Source organism: Mytilus edulis, chromosome 6, assembly GCF_963676685.1.
Source record: "Mytilus edulis chromosome 6, xbMytEdul2.2, whole genome shotgun sequence".
In the NCBI taxonomy this organism is placed as follows: domain Eukaryota; kingdom Metazoa; phylum Mollusca; class Bivalvia; order Mytilida; family Mytilidae; genus Mytilus; species Mytilus edulis.
Genome location: NC_092349.1, coordinates 20,010,415 through 20,027,797, shown reverse-complemented (window position 1 = coordinate 20,027,797; position 17,383 = coordinate 20,010,415). Strand labels below are relative to the sequence as shown.

Genomic DNA, 17,383 nt, shown 5'->3' with positions numbered 1-17,383 from the left:
ATTGGGTATCATTATGCTCATTCTTAAAGCAGAACACTAGGACTATTATCATAGTAATACACTTGTTCCATTCTTATAGCATAGCACTAGGATTGTTCTTTATGGCAGACTACTGGTTAACTTATTATAGAAATACGCTAAGTTTCTTTCGTATAGCCTAGCATTATGCCCATTCTTAAAAAAGAACGCTATGTACATTATGATATTTAAACACTAGGCCCTTTTCCAAAATAGGACTAAATGAGAAGCTGTGCCTTTCCTCAATAAACTGTTAATTAGACTTGAACCATATTCTGATATGCAAAGCTGTGCTCTTACTCAAACAGATGCAAATGAGACAAGCTTGGGATCTCACGCAGATGTATGAGAAAGCTTCACCCTAAGCCATACAGACACATATGATGTATCCATTCTTAATCATATGTATGAGAATGTGTATTCTTACTCCACTCCTAAAACAGAAAACTAGTTTCATTTTTATAGCAATACACTAGGTTTCTTCTCATATCATATCATAAGGTCATTTCTTTTAAGCAGATATCTAGGTACATTAGTATAGCAATACACTAGGTTACTTCTTATGGTATATAGTTAGGCTTATTCTTATAGCAGAACACTAGGAATATTAGCATAGTAATACACTTGTGCTATTCTTATAGCATAACATTAGGTTGATCCTCTATGACAGACTACTAAGTACCTCATTATAGAAAAAAACACTCAATTCATTCTTATAGCATAACATTATGCCCATTTTAAAAGCAGAACGCTAGGTATATTATGATAGCTATACACTAGGCCTTGTGCTGAAATAGGACTAAATTAGTAACTGTGCATTTCTCAATAAACTGTTGATTAGATTGGAACCATATTATGATATGTTTGCAAAGCTGTGCCCTCTCTCAAACAGATGCAAATGAGACAAGCTTGGGATCTCACGCAGATGTATGAGAAAGCTTCACCCTAAGCCATACAGACACATATGCTGTATCCATTCTCAATCATATGTATGAGAAAGTGTATTTTTACTCAAGTCCTAATAGCAGAAAACAAGATTCATTATTATAGCAATACACTAGGTTTATTCTTATAGGAAATAATACAGCCAATCTTTATACCAGATCACTAGGTACATTATTATAGCAATACACTAGGTTCATTCTTATTGGGTATCATTATGCTCATTCTTAAAGCAGAACACTAGGACTATTATCATAGTTATACACTTGTTCCATTCTTATAGCATAGCACTAGGATTGTTTTTTTTATGGCAGACTACTGGTTAACTTATTATGGAAATACGCTAAGTTTCTTTCGTATAGCCTATAGCATTATGCCCATTCTTAAAAAAGAACGCTATGTACATTATGATATTTAAACACTAGGCCTTTTTCCAAAATAGGACTAAATGAGAAGCTGTGCCTTTCCTCAATAAACTGTTAATTAGACTGGAACCATATTCTGATATGCAAAGCTTTGCCCTTACTCAAACAGATCCAAATGAGACAATCTTGGGATCTCACGCAGATGTATGAGAAAGCTTCACCCTAAGCCAAACAGACACATATGATGTATTCATTCTTAATCATATGTATGAGAATGTGTATTCTTACTCCACTCCTAAAACAGAAAACTAGTTTCATTTTTATAGCAATACACTAGGTTTCTTCTCATATCATATCATAAGGTCATTTCTTTTAAGCAGATATCTAGGTACATAAGTATAGCAATACACTAGGTTACTTCTTATGGTATATAATTAGGCTTATACTTATAGCAGAACAATAGGAATATTATCATAGTAATACACTTGTGCTATTCTTATAGCATAACATTAGGTTGATCCTCTACGACAGACTACTAAGTACCTCATTATAGAAAAAACACTCAATTCATTCTTATAGCATAACATTATGCCCATTTTAAAAGCAGAACGCTAGGTATATTATGATAGCTATACACTAGGCCTTGTGCTAAAATAGGACTAAATGAGTAACTGTGCATTTCTCAATAAACTGTTGATTAGATTGGAACCATATTCTGATATGTTTGCAAAGCTGTGCCTTTTCTCAAATAGATGCAAATGAGACAAGCTTGGGATCTCACGCAGATGTATGAGAAAGCTTCACCCTAAGCCATACAGACACATATGCTGTATCCATTCTCAATCATATGTATGAGAAAGTGTATTTTTACTCAAGTCCTAATAGCAGAAAACAAGATTCATTATTATAGCAATACACTAGGTTTATTCTTATAGGAAATAATACAGCCAATCTTTATACCAGATCACTAGGTACATTATTATAGCAATACACTAGGTTCATTCTTATTGGATATCATTATGCTCATTCTTAAAGCAGAACACTAGGAATATTATCATAGTAATACACTTGTTCCATTTCTATAGTATACTAGCAATATGTAAAGTTTAATGATCAGTAATAACATAAATTAAATAACGCGAGGCAATTTAGTCGTTTGACTAATATCGTCACATAGATCGAGCTATGTGTTTTTTCAGATGTTATTTGATGTTTATGATGTACGGGAATAAAACAAGGAAATGAATCCAAAGTTAAACTTGGGATAACTGCTGAATATTTCCGTTTCGAATCGTATCAAAGTATTGAACGTAACCATAGTTCCATGTCAATTCATAATGAGTCTATATATATATTTGTATTATATGTTATTCAGGTCTCAGACAGGGTATATACTGTGACATTCCCGGCTTAGAGTTTATATATTCTGAGCCGAAAGCGAAGGGGATATAAGTCCTAAGCCGGGAATGTCACAGTATATACCCTTTCAGAGACCTGAATTACACATATATTACGTATTACCCCTGACTTAATGTTATTATTTTTCCAGTGCAGGTATTTGTTGACAACACATATATAAGTTGAAAAACCCAACCTGATATGTTCGGCATACGAGAAGGATTTTCTAATTTGCTGTGAACATAATTTTATCGTGTATGTAATAATTTATAATAACAGCTTTAACATCAAATTTAAGTATTAAATGTGTAAATTGCGGGATTTTGTATCAAAAATGTATTATTGACTGAAGCACGTCATTATTTTCCCTCTGTGAGCCTCTGGCAGTCTGTTAGCTCTTGACTACGTCACATAGTACACTGGTTCTCCGTTAAAGCGCCCAACGTCAGAGTAAAAAATGAGAAAATATAAATTTCATCAAAACTTGTTTATAAAAACATGGAACATCCTCATAGTGTATTCTACCCACCCTATAAATTTCAGCATGTAATATTTTACCGTTAATTTGTAATGATCGAGACAGTTTAGATGAAAGAAAATTAAAAAAAAGATATATTTAACGTCATTTTATTTGCTTTGACGTCGTGATTTTCAATACCAAAATGCTTAACAAATTTTTTTTTATTATTTCACGTAAACTTTTATTTCTTGTTTCTCGTTTTCCTTGTTAGTTTAAATTAAGCATAATATTCAGTCATGTCTGCATTATTATATAAGTCTGTTTTATCTCTTCAACACAAATTAAGGTTATAAATCTGCCTTTATGCTTTTTCCGTGTGAACTAGTATGCTAAACAATCCAGTCAGGATGTCAGACCTGTACAAAGCAGGATCAATATTGATATCGTATTAACATGCTTTCAACCCGAATATGTATGTAATTCGCCAATGAATCCTCCTCCTTTTCATCATAATCTTATTTACCAATCTGTGTTACCATGACTTATCACTGATGTGGTCATACTTATACTGTAAACAAATATATAACTTTTAAAATTGAGAATGGAAATGGGGAATGTGCCAAAGAGACAACAACCCGACCATAGAAAAAAACAACAGCAGAAGGTCACCAACAGGTCTTCAATGTAGCGAGAAATTCCCGCACCCGGAGGCGTCCTTCAACTGGCCCCTAAACAAATATATACTAGTTCAGTGATAATGAACGCCATACTAATTTCCAAATTGTACACAAGAAACTAAAATTAAAATAATACAAAACTAACAAAGGCCAGAGGCTCCTGACTTGGGATAGGCGCAAAAATGCGGCGGGGTTAAACATATTTGTGAGATCTCAACCCTCCCCCTATACCTCTAGCCAATGTAGAAAAGTAAACGTATAACAATACGCACATTAAAATTCAGTTCAAGAGAAGTCCGAGTCTGATGTCAGAAGATGTAACCAAAGAAAATAAACAAAATGACAATAATACATAAATAATAACAGACTACTAGCAGTTAACTGACATGCCAGCTCCAGACTTCAATTAAACTGACTGAAAGATTATGATTTCATCATATGAACATCAGGCACAATCCGTCCCTTTAAACTGTTTCAATTTCAAAATGCACAACGCTTGAATCCCTTGCTTTGGTGTGGTACTGTTTTGAAAATTTCTTTCGAAGCCGAAACTCAACTCTTGTATCTTTGATGCGTTCAATGTGTCGGAAATTTGAAAAAAATAAGGAGAGAGACGAGAAGTGTCTATTAGTTTTTTTGTGCAGACCAATGGGAGTATGTCCTTAAAATTGAACACTCTAATATAATAATAAGAAGATGTGGTATGATTGCAAATGAGACAACTCCAGTATACATTTAACAAATCAAGATAGTCGGTATTATAGACTTAATTCGTTACATAGTGTGTTAGTGACCTAATACGATATATACAGGGTCAGTAAATTCCATATGAGGTTTTATTTTGGCTCAAACTCAATTATGGAATTTACTGACCCCATATGTATGGTATTACATGTAGGTCACTACATCACTATGTAACTGACAATATCTGACCAAAGTTTAAACGAATCACTTATTTGATTATGTTTACAGTTTTTATAATACTGCAATTTACAAATATAGGATATAAGATTTATTGATATAGGTTGTCTGAACGCACAGTGGCAAATATTTCATGTAGATTTATGACCGGGAGAAGAACATTTAAAAAATTTATAAGATCTTGCATGCGTTGTCGGTGCATGATAAATAATTGAAAAGGTTCAATATAAATATACAAAAAAACAACGATGAGAGAGAAACGACAAAAAATAATCCAGCAAAATATGAAATATAAAATCATTTTCATGGATTATTTTTCATCCTCTTTGTTGGTTTGCTGTAGTCTATTAAAATCACACTGACTTTAATTTTAAGACAACCATAAACGACCAAATAAACAGCTTCTCCTAGTAGATCCTCTTATGCTAGTAGAATTATGCATCCTATTCCGCTTGAATATCAGATAGTTATTTGAAATAATTCAAGATATATGAGATGGTTTACAATTAAAAAAATAAAGACAACATATTAATGGACAATTGATTGGAATTGTAAGGGTTTGCAAAATCAAAACATTGTCATAATTCTTGCGTCCTCAGTTTCATACTGATGCTTGAGGACGGTTGACATTGTCTTCGATTTTTTGGGGGTATAATATTTTTTTTAGTACCAAAAAATCTTAGATAAATTTTAATATTCTCCCGAAACAATTGATTGATAAGCACTGTTTCTTTTTATATTGTGTTGGTTGGACAGATAAGTAATCAAGGATAAAATCTACTTTTGATGATCAAATTTTTATACTCTCCGATTTCAGATATCTTTCATGTCGGTTAACTACCGGTACTGTCTCTGAACGTTCAGCTCCACATTACTAGTACCTCAGATCACAAGGAAAATATGATCAAATATATCTCATGTCATCTTTACTTTTGTATATTATCTAAGCTTTCCAACTTATTTTGAAAAAATGAAATTCTTGGTGTTTTTTCCCCTCCAAGTTTGATTTTAATTCTAATTGATACATGATATCATTTAAGCAGTACAGCGACTGAATAAAAAGGGGGTTACATGGAGTAGTGTCGTCATACGTGTGTTATTGATACAGGCAAGACAATGTATCTTGTCAAAATCTTATCGTACTATACAGAAGTTTTCAAATGCAGGAACTGAACATAAGAACTTTACAGAAAAGTTCATATATTTCTCACTGACTAGAGAGCGAAAAATGGCTAAAGAATTACAGCGTTCAGAAATGTAGATTCCCTCACCTAAAACAGACCGTAATATATATATATACAGTGTATCATTGTAACGGGTAGTTTTGTTTAATCTATTTTACTGTGTCTATTTTCGAAAAGAATGTTGTACAAGGTTTTGTTAATAATATATATAATGCCCTTTAGGCCGACGTCGTAATTTCATTTTAATAATGAAAGAAAGTACACTACAGCTCAGGTGGATTTTGCTTTGTCCAACCGTTTACATTGGGAGTGGGCGCCGGGTGGTCAAACTTTCTAGCTTGCCCCCTCTGTCCATCCATAGGAGTGGGCATGCAATTTCTTTTGCTTAATCAAAAGACTGGCAAGTACAGTCAATTGAAAAAAGCAGATAATATGAAAAAGAAGGTGTAGTATTATTGCCAATGAGACAACTGACCAAAATGACACAGACATTAACAACTATAGGTCACCGTACGGCCTTCAACAATAAGCACAGCTATAAAAGGCCCTGATGAAATATTTTTAATCACTATTTTTACAAAAATGAGATTATAGCTAGGGTAGGCTGCCCACGGTGGGCCGGTGGAAAAAGCAAAATCCGACCGGGCTGTGGTATAATTAAAAGCTTCCTTCCTTGTTCAATACGAAAACACTCATAAGGAAGAGCAATTTGTATGGCTACTTGCAGTTGCATAATTGTTAAATCTTGTTGAATTTGATATCAAATTTATATAATTCATAGAAGTTTCATATCTTGAATATTGATAACGGGTTTACATTATTTACTTGCTATACAAACGTCCGTTTTTTTCTTCTGCTTCTAGATTTAAGAAATAAGCAACTCTGTTACACTCTAACAATTGATTATTAAAATTGGTACATGGTGTCTTCGTATGTCTTCTGATAACAATATATTATTGATATTTAAGTGAAATATCCACCATCCGTTATAAATATCTAATATGTTAATTTGGCATGCCATACTCGGACGTGATAGAAAGCACCATTTACCAAAACGTCAACGGAGATTACATTCCACGGAGGTTACATTTCGACGATTTCGTCATTTATGAACCATAATATGAGTATCTGAAGATAAAAGTTGTTCTTAAATTTAATGTTGACACCGTTATCGATCTGTTGGATGTGGAGTTTATTTACAAAATTGGTGTTTGTTAAGATTTGACCATTCCACGGAGATTGCATGCTTAACAAATCTCTGCAGTTTTCAACTTTGTTTAGTTTTTCAGACTGATGTAATTTGAAATAAATGACCATTGTTATAAATAAAACTATTTATAATAACCTTATGATCAAATTTTACTTATATCACACTCTGTGTTGTACTAAATATTTTGTCTTGCTTGGTCTTTTATCCATCTTCGGAAATTTCAGGTTTAGAAAGAAACATTATGGACGGCCGGTACGATCACTATCGTTGTGAAAACCATACTAAACTTTATATAAATCAAAAATATAGATAATAAAGAAATCTAAAAATTCTTAGATATACGTATAACAAGCTACGGGTATATTACTTGAAGTCGTTAGGTTTGCTTTGTAACGGTGGGACAAAATAACGTCATAAAATGGGCGCTTTAACGGAGAACCAGTGAGTAACCGGTGTTATGATGACGTTTTTGAGGTTCCAATTGGGGATAAAAACGTCGTATATACCCCGGCAGTTTCCTGAATATATACTGACATCTCTATGTTGTTATCCAATCACAAACCTCGACACATTTGTAATCCGTAATATATATATATATATATATATATATATATATATATATATATATATATATTACGGATTACAAATGTAATATATATATGATGACACAAGTACTTGTGCATCAAAATACGTCTATGGCGTGTAAAGAGTGAGGGATTTGTAACTGGATGTGAATATTCTATATTGGAACATATATTTAACTTTATCTTACCTTTTATACATTTCTAGGAACATGATTGGTTAAAAGAGATCGCGTGGAGACCGTGTATAATTCATATAAGGTTAGTAGGGAGGCGGGGCTTATTTGAATACACTGTTAGTAGTGAAGTCTTTGGCACTAATTGATTATTAAAATATTATTTAAATGAATTGAAAGTTCAGTATAATATTTTAATATCAAGGTTGTTGATTTTAAATTGTTGTTGTTGACATTATTTTTTGTGTGCAGACAAATGGAATTAGGTTCTTAAAATTGAACACTTGAACACTTTATTAAAAAAATTAAGAAAATGTGTTATGATTAAAAATGAGACAACTCTAATATTGATTCAACAAATAAAGCTAGATGGTAAGATACCTTCGTTTCATAGTGTGCTAGTGACCTAATACGATATATACGGGGTCAGTAAATTCCATATGGGGTTCAAGCTTCGCTCTGAACCTGTATATATCGTTTAAGTTCACTAAAACATTATGTAACTAATAGTATTGGACTGGAAGGACCAGCTGTATTAATATCAACAGGATTACGTGATTACATTACATTATTATCAACCAATTGTTTACAAAGCAGAAATATTTACGATCGGGTAATTAAAGCAGTTTATTTTCAAGATGAATCAAGGCAAATTATTGGAATACATATGCCTTATATGCTTTTGACAGCACTAAACGTCTCTTTCAAAATCATGAATTTCACATGAATGTCCCATTGGAATCGTTCGCCATTCTTATTCTATCTTGAAATCCTAAAGTAATCCTGTCAGGTGATTTTTATTTGATAAAGTGGAGTCCGAGGAAATAATGTCCAAGATCCCTTTGTTTACCTTCTATATCCAATACCTAAACTTTTTACCCCTTAAAAACCACATCTAAAAAAAAGCATGTAAACTCTCAATTTTGTTGCTGATACCATATTTTTGACTATACAGCTGAAAACACTTAGTTTTTTCAAAATAGATTTTGAATAGTAAAGTTATCATTTTCACATGTTTCTACTTAACACATTGGATTTTTTAATTGGACACTATTCATAATATATGTTTTTGTTTAGGAAGCATTAAAATGTGAAATTAGTATTTGAAGCAGTTCAAAGAAACATTGATTAAAATTTCAATAAATATAAAAATTATGGAATTAAAACGTATGCACTGTTCATTTTTAACTTATAAGTTTGTAAGTACGTAGGTACAATAATGATTGGCACAAGCTCTGTTTCCTATTTAAAGAATGGTATTACAGCAACAAAAGAAACATTTTGAACAAATTGGTCTATTCATATTTATAAAAACCTTCGTTGGTGAAATGACATGACTTTTGATTGTAATATTTGCCCCCAACAGTTTAGAATATTATATTTATCCATTCATTTATGAAACACTAGAAATTTAATATCCTTGCGGTTTTATTATGGTTTAGTTATAATTTCTAAAGGTGTAAAAATGAAATTAGAATTAGTTACGGAATATAGATTGTTAATCATTGTAGCCAGTCATTATACTAGCGTTACAAATTGCATAATTATTTTCACTATTTTGTTGACGCAAAAACTCTCAACCATTTTAACTAATTCTTTCCAAGAAGAATGTCAATATGAATTTTTCTTTAACATTTTACCCTGTTATTTTGTTGGTTTTGACTTTCGTGTGGGCGTTCTTAGAAGACGTTTGTGACCAAAACGATTATGAGTGTCAGCACCCAAACGACATTACTGTGATGGGACACTTAGAGAATAGAAAATGTCACATAAGTAACATCTTACGTAGAATACGACAAACCACCTTGCTAACATGTGTCAAAGAATGTTTCATTACATCACAATGCACTGCCATTAACTATAGAAAGAACTGGAGTCTTTGTGACGTAGTTGGAGAAATAACTGATAGCGCATTAGTAGAGGAAGATGGTTGCAGTTTTAGTAAGATATCAACTTGGCCAAATGTAAGCTTGTATATTGTGTCATATTTATCGCATTTATTTTTTACTTTTAAACATACGAAGAATTGTTCTTTCTTTGTACATGATCTACTTTCAATGTGTTCATCGATATTAATTTTAGCAAATGTGTACAATTGTAATTGATTGTATAACCATACCTACTCTATTTTTAAAATGTATGTTTAAAAGCAAATGAATTGAAAACGTTTTCAACTTTTGGACTTTTTTTAAATCTCGGACTATTTCTGAAATTAATTCTTACATACTATTGATTTTTTAACCCTGTATGCTTACATTGCCAATGTGAAATTTTAAAATTGTTTGTATAAACATTGAACTACAAAAATATGTGACGTATAAAATTTCCTGACGTCAGGCCCGAGAAGCAATGAATGTGTTCGTAGATAGATGTTTTTGTGTTCTGTTAAATTGTTCCTTTTACACGATTATGACTGCTGTACTCATATTTGAACTATTATATTTATTATGTCTGTTTAGTTCACGCATCAGTGTAAATATAACGGAATATGATGAGATTGTCAACAAAGTAAGAGGTTTAGCGCTATAAAACCAGGTTTAATCCACCATTTTCTACGTTCGTTTTTGATGTGTTTTGTCAGTTGATTTTGCCATATGATTAGGGACTTTCAGATTTGATTTTCCTCTGAGCTCAATATTTTTGTGATTTTACTTTTCACCGATTTATTTGTTTATCCATTTATTCATTGAACAGATGCATATTCAAAGGTAGAAAAAAAAACCATACAATTAACGATTGTTTTTATACTTACAGTCATACGTACATTAAAAAGGGGCAAAACATTAAAAAAATCACAGTCAAACTCATAAATCCACAATAAACTGACAACGCCATGACAAAAAAATAGTATACAAGACACAAAATCGAAAACTAAGACTAAGCATTACGAACCGCTAATAAAACTGGGGTTGATCTCGGGTGCTTCGAAAATGTAAGTAGATCCGTCTCCACATGTTGCACCGTCGTGTTGTTCATGTTATTACAAACCTGGTAAATATTCTTAATTCGGTTATGGGATTGTAGTTTCGACATAAGGAACATATATGATATCATCTGTTAAACGGTTATTCCATACCTGTCAATATTTCAAGATGCCCATGGGGGTTTTACGTACAAAATGGGTATCATAGTCTTAAAAACCCTTCAAGGAAAGCCTTCAAATGCAACTTAATGTTTTATGTGGCTTCTTCATACTTTTTAAAGCCTATAGATATTGTAAAACAAACTGTTTTATTTTAAATTGAGGACAAAATTGCTCTTTCAAAATTTCCATTTGGGAACTTCATGGGGGAAATCCCCCGCAAATTATGACAGTTAGTAGGTATTTCATAATTTTAAACCTACTCTTGATGGCGAAAATTTACGAAAGGGTGCTTTCAACTTCAACATTCGAACTCTTGGTTTAAAAGCGTCCTTATGAGCAGCAACCCTCTATCAAGGAAATCATGATAAGAAGCCCGGGAATATTGTATTGTGTTGGCATGACACGGGTTATGTTCTTCTCATATATGTTATGATGGTATGATACTAAACCCCTAACGGGAAGGATTGTGCCTGATGTTCATATGATGAAATCATAATCTTTCAGTCAGTTTAATTGAAGTCTGGAGCTGGCATGCCAGTTAACTGCTAGTAGTCTGTTGTTATTTATGTATTATTGTCATTTTGTTTATTTTCTTTGGTTACATCTTCTGACATCAGACTCGGACTTCTCTTGACCTGAATTTTAATGTGCGTATTGTTATGCGTTTACTTATCTACATTGGGTGCAATCAACAGTTTTTTACGTGACGTCATTCTGTAACAGGGCATGTAATAGTGGACCCATCATGCAGAAGTCAGATATTCATAGTTATATAGATATCTATACATCAATGGAAAGATAATTCTATGAACTTTCTGAATAAATAAAAAAAAATCCAACATCTCTTGTTTAAACATGCAAATTGGTACAAGTTATCAGCTGGAAATTAGGCATTTTCCCCCTAAAAAACCTTAAAAACAGACCACCTTTGGACACACGGATCAGTAACCTGTGCATATATTTGAGATTTCTTATAATATGCATTTCGAAGAGCTTATCCGGCTGATTTAAGAAAATGTAGTTTCAGCCTACGTTCGCCTGCTCCGAAAGGAGCTATCTTACCTGACAAATCAAAGTGCTTTTTGCAACAGGTGAAAATCAGCTGTTTATGGAGTTGCCTCCCATATAGTAGGAAGTCACAAAAACATTTTTTTTTTTTTAAATCTTGACAAAAGTGTCATTTTAATTGAACTTCAATATATGTTTTTCACATTGAACATAAAAAACAATCAACTTTTTCATTTAGTGGTATATAAATAGCAGGGAATTCCATCAGTATGTAAATCTCACTGGGGAAATACCCCTAGTTTTTAGTACGAAACTGTTTATAGCACCCTTAAGCAAAACCTTGTATGCGATATATAAAAAATTCTCAGCTTTTCTGAATCTGTACACTATACCGATTAAAATGATGTCTTACTTTAAGGATTGTGACCACAAATAGTGAAACTACAGCTCTTTTTTTATGTCGCGCGGTAGTGGCATATTGGCCAGTGGCAAACAGTTTAACTGGCAAATCCCAAACATTTCCTGTATCACATTTTCATCAGTTTTACAAAGAAAATAAATCATAAAATAGGGTTTCTTTTAAATAAATAGAATAAAAACTATGAAATAGGCATGAATAAAGTTACTTTAAATAGATTTTGTTCCTAGTACTATATGAACTAAGTTATAGCTGAGTTGAGAAAATATTGAAATAGTGTTTTTCTTAGGAATGGCATGTGTACCTTTTTGACTATAAAAAGTACCAAATATATATTATAATGAATAAAACTTTATGTAACACTGATCAGGAGTAAAGGTCAAAGTAGAAAAAATCTACACTTTTCATATGCAACTTTTGGTTCCAAATATATGAGAGATTGAATAAAAATATCATGACGTCGCAAAAAATTAAAAAACTTCAATATTCGCACAGAGTCTGGTTTTCTTATATCTGGTTGCTATGTACAAATCTGTAATATTTGCATTAAATATACCAAACTGATGCTTTTAAATTAATGTATACATGCCGTACAATATTTTTCAGAATTATTTTACTCCATTCGCAAACACATTTCTATGCTAAAACATCACTAATATTTTGTATTTGTTCCTTAAGGGTGCAATCAACAGTTTTTTACGTGACGTCATTCTGTAACAGGGCATGTAATAGTGGACCCATCATGCAGAAGTCAGATATTCATAGTTATATAGATATCTATACATCAATGGAAAGATAATTCTATGAACTTTCTGAATAAATAAAAAAAAATCCAACATCTCTTGTTTAAACATGCAAATTGGTACAAGTTATCAGCTGGAAATTAGGCATTTTCCCCCTAAAAAACCTTAAAAACAGACCACCTTTGGACACACGGATCAGTAACCTGTGCATATATTTGAGATTTCTTATAATATGCATTTCGAAGAGCTTATCCGGCTGATTTAAGAAAATGTAGTTTCAGCCTACGTTCGCCTGCTCCGAAAGGAGCTATCTTACCTGACAAATCAAAGTGCTTTTTGCAACAGGTGAAAATCAGCTGTTTATGGAGTTGCCTCCCATATAGTAGGAAGTCACAAAAACATTTTTTTTTTTTTAAATCTTGACAAAAGTGGCATTTTAATTGAACTTCAATATATGTTTTTCACATTGAACATAAAAAACAATCAACTTTTTCATTTAGTGGTATATAAATAGCAGGGAATTCCATCAGTATGTAAATCTCACTGGGGAAATACCCCTAGTTTTTAGTAAGAAACTGTTTATAGCACCCTTAAGCAAAACCTTGTATGCGATATATAAAAAATTCTCAGCTTTTCTGAATCTGTACACTATACCGATTAAAATGATGTCTTACTTTAAGGATTGTGACCACAAATAGTGAAACTACAGCTCTTTTTTTATGTCGCGCGGTAGTGGCATATTGGCCAGTGGCAAACAGTTTAACTGGCAAATCCCAAACATTTCCTGTATCACATTTTCATCAGTTTTACAAAGAAAATAAATCATAAAATAGGGTTTCTTTTAAATAAATAGAATAAAAACTATGAAATAGGCATGAATAAAGTTACTTTAAATAGATTTTGTTCCTAGTACTATATGAACTAAGTTATAGCTGAGTTGAGAAAATATTGAAATAGTGTTTTTCTTAGGAATGGCATGTGTACCTTTTTGACTATAAAAAGTACCAAATATATATTATAATGAATAAAACTTTATGTAACACTGATCAGGAGTAAAGGTCAAAGTAGAAAAAATCTACACTTTTCATATGCAACTTTTGGTTCCAAATATATGAGAGATTGAATAAAAATATCATGACGTCGCAAAAAATTAAAAAACTTCAATATTCGCACAGAGTCTGGTTTTCTTATATCTGGTTGCTATGTACAAATCTGTAATATTTGCATTAAATATACCAAACTGATGCTTTTAAATTAATGTATACATGCCGTACAATATTTTTCAGAATTATTTTACTCCATTCGCAAACACATTTCTATGCTAAAACATCACTAATATTTTGTATTTGTTCCTTAAGGGTGCAATCAACAGTTTTTTACGTGACGTCATTCTGTAACAGGGCATGTAATAGTGGACCCATCATGCAGAAGTCAGATATTCATAGTTATATAGATATCTATACATCAATGGAAAGATAATTCTATGAACTTTCTGAATAAATAAAAAAAAATCCAACATCTCTTGTTTAAACATGCAAATTGGTACAAGTTATCAGCTGGAAATTAGGCATTTTCCCCCTAAAAAACCTTAAAAACAGACCACCTTTGGACACACGGATCAGTAACCTGTGCATATATTTGAGATTTCTTATAATATGCATTTCGAAGAGCTTATCCGGCTGATTTAAGAAAATGTAGTTTCAGCCTACGTTCGCCTGCTCCGAAAGGAGCTATCTTACCTGACAAATCAAAGTGCTTTTTGCAACAGGTGAAAATCAGCTGTTTATGGAGTTGCCTCCCATATAGTAGGAAGTCACAAAAACATTTTTTTTTTTTTAAATCTTGACAAAAGTGGCATTTTAATTGAACTTCAATATATGTTTTTCACATTGAACATAAAAAACAATCAACTTTTTCATTTAGTGGTATATAAATAGCAGGGAATTCCATCAGTATGTAAATCTCACTGGGGAAATACCCCTAGTTTTTAGTACGAAACTGTTTATAGCACCCATTGGCTAGAGGTATAGGGGAGGGTTGAGATCTCCCAAACATGTTTAACCCCGCCGCATTTTTGCGCCTGTCCAAAGTCAGGAGCCTCTGGCCTTTGTTAGTCTTGTATTATTTTAATTTTAGTTTCTTGTGTACAATTTGGAAATTAGTATGGCGTTCATTATCACTGAACTAGTATATATTTGTTTAGGGGCCAGTTGAAGGACGCCTCCGGGTGAGGGAATTTCTCGCTACATTGAAGACCTGTTGGTGACCTTCTGTTGTTGGTTTTTTCTAATGTCGGGTTGTTGTCTCTTTGGCACATTCCCCATTTCCATTCTCAATTTTATGTATTGGGAGATATTTACTCCGTATGCAGTCGCTGTTGGATTGTTGCTACATAGAAATGTAAAGTTCACAAAAGGGAAACTGAAATCATCTCTGTTTTGTTTAAAACCGAACGTCATTGTCAATTCTTAGATGTAAGTCAAGATATGAGACAGACTTAACTATATCTGGTGTTTCCTTTATCTCTAGTTCGATGGGATACATCAGACAAGAATCACAATTCAAAGGTTAACGTTTATTTAGTACCAAAGTCCCTACTTATCCCAATGTGTGAAATATTTGACAAATGATAAATAAGGAAAAGAAGAATATAAAACCGGATAAAAAGATTAATTCTAAAACATGAATATTCCAGTGAAGAGAACAAGTACCTAAACTGCTTCATTGAAAAAATAGAACATCCGTGAGTTTTTTTTTCATCAGACGCTACTGAATCAAATAAAATACCACTTCACTTGAATACTTTTTTATTATGTCCATATAGAAAATGAAAGGCAAACGATACCTAAGATTTAGGGACCAGCGGAAGGACGCATCTGGGTGCGGGATTTTCAGGCTGCATTTAAACCCACTGGTGGTCTTCGGTTGTTTTCTGCTGTATGGTCGGGTTGTTGTCTCTTTGACACATTCCCCATTTTCATTCTCAATTTTATAAAAACATCTTCATTGATATGTACTGAGTTGACAAAAATCGCAAAAAGTTAAGCAATAAAATGCCCTCGATAGAACATAAATGATAACAGTTTCCTCATTTTCTATTTGTTCTGCAGTGAGTTCTATATCATAGTTAATAAGTCAAAATGGGTAAATCATTGAAAGGTGATTTACTAAAAAGACTGAAACATAAAACAAATATTGGGGACAACGCTCCAAATGCCTTTACAGTGATGAGAGAATATTTTAAATAGTAAAATAAGAAATTTAATATTAATGAAGTTTTGAAACGAAACAGGTGTTTCGGTGTTAGATTGATGTCAAATTAGATCAAATAAATTATAAATAAAAGCAAATAATGATATGACCTTGAAGGGAGCATTATTGGTGAGAAGTGATTTTAGTCTAGTATACATGTACCACTTAAATGTACATGTATCAGTACAGTAACATAAATAAGCTTCAACGGAAATGGCGTAAATATCTATCCAGTTTTCGTTCCCTTTGGAGATTTCCCTGAAAAAAATATAAAGAAGCATTTCATTTCCAACATATGTCAATATCTGATAACCGTGTTTATACCTTGATATACCATGACGACCTTTGATTTGAATATGAACACATCTTCGGTTTTCAATTGGTTGAATTTGAGTATCCAACATTTATACTATTTATGTTGTTATTTAAATTGCTTTAACATTGCCTGATTTATATTGACGGGTTGCAAACAAAGGCTGAAGAAACCTTTAATCCAGATTGTTTCTACTCAATATGATTGCACCTCCGTAACTTGTCCCCTCCAAACGTTATTAATCAATCTCAACATTGTGTTTATTGTAATTAGGATGATTCCAATGCCTTTTGATTTTGTTAAGTATTATTTGTTTAGTATGAAAAATCAACGATTTTATAGATTTTACATACACACAAGCTCAATATTGACTTTATGTTTCTAAACTCGTTCAATGAGCAAAGGCATTCATAATTCATAGTTCTAATAATATGCACTGAAAATTATTTAAATATGGAATAATTGATGAAAATTTGTAAAACTTTTTCATGTTTTTCACTTGTTAAGGAATAAATACTTCAGATGTGCTGATTAGACCGTTGGTTTTCCCGTTTGAATGGTTTTACACTAGTAATTTTGGGGCCCTTTATAGCTTGTTGTTCGGTGTGAGCTAAGGCTCCGTGTTGAAGGCC

General features: G+C 32.4%; 1 protein-coding gene across 1 annotated transcript in view; it reads left to right on the top strand.

Annotated features, from left to right (window-relative positions):
• The window catches only part of LOC139527322 (microfibril-associated glycoprotein 4-like), a 66,939-nt gene that overhangs the window by 31,104 nt on the left and 18,452 nt on the right, over positions 1-17,383 (top strand). Inside the window, exons 3-4 of the mRNA XM_071322687.1 lie at positions 7,965-8,017; positions 9,616-9,896. Of these exons, the coding sequence (XP_071178788.1) occupies positions 9,672-9,896 (225 nt within the window). The 5' untranslated portion in view covers positions 7,965-8,017; positions 9,616-9,671. The remainder of the gene's footprint in view (positions 1-7,964; positions 8,018-9,615; positions 9,897-17,383) is intronic.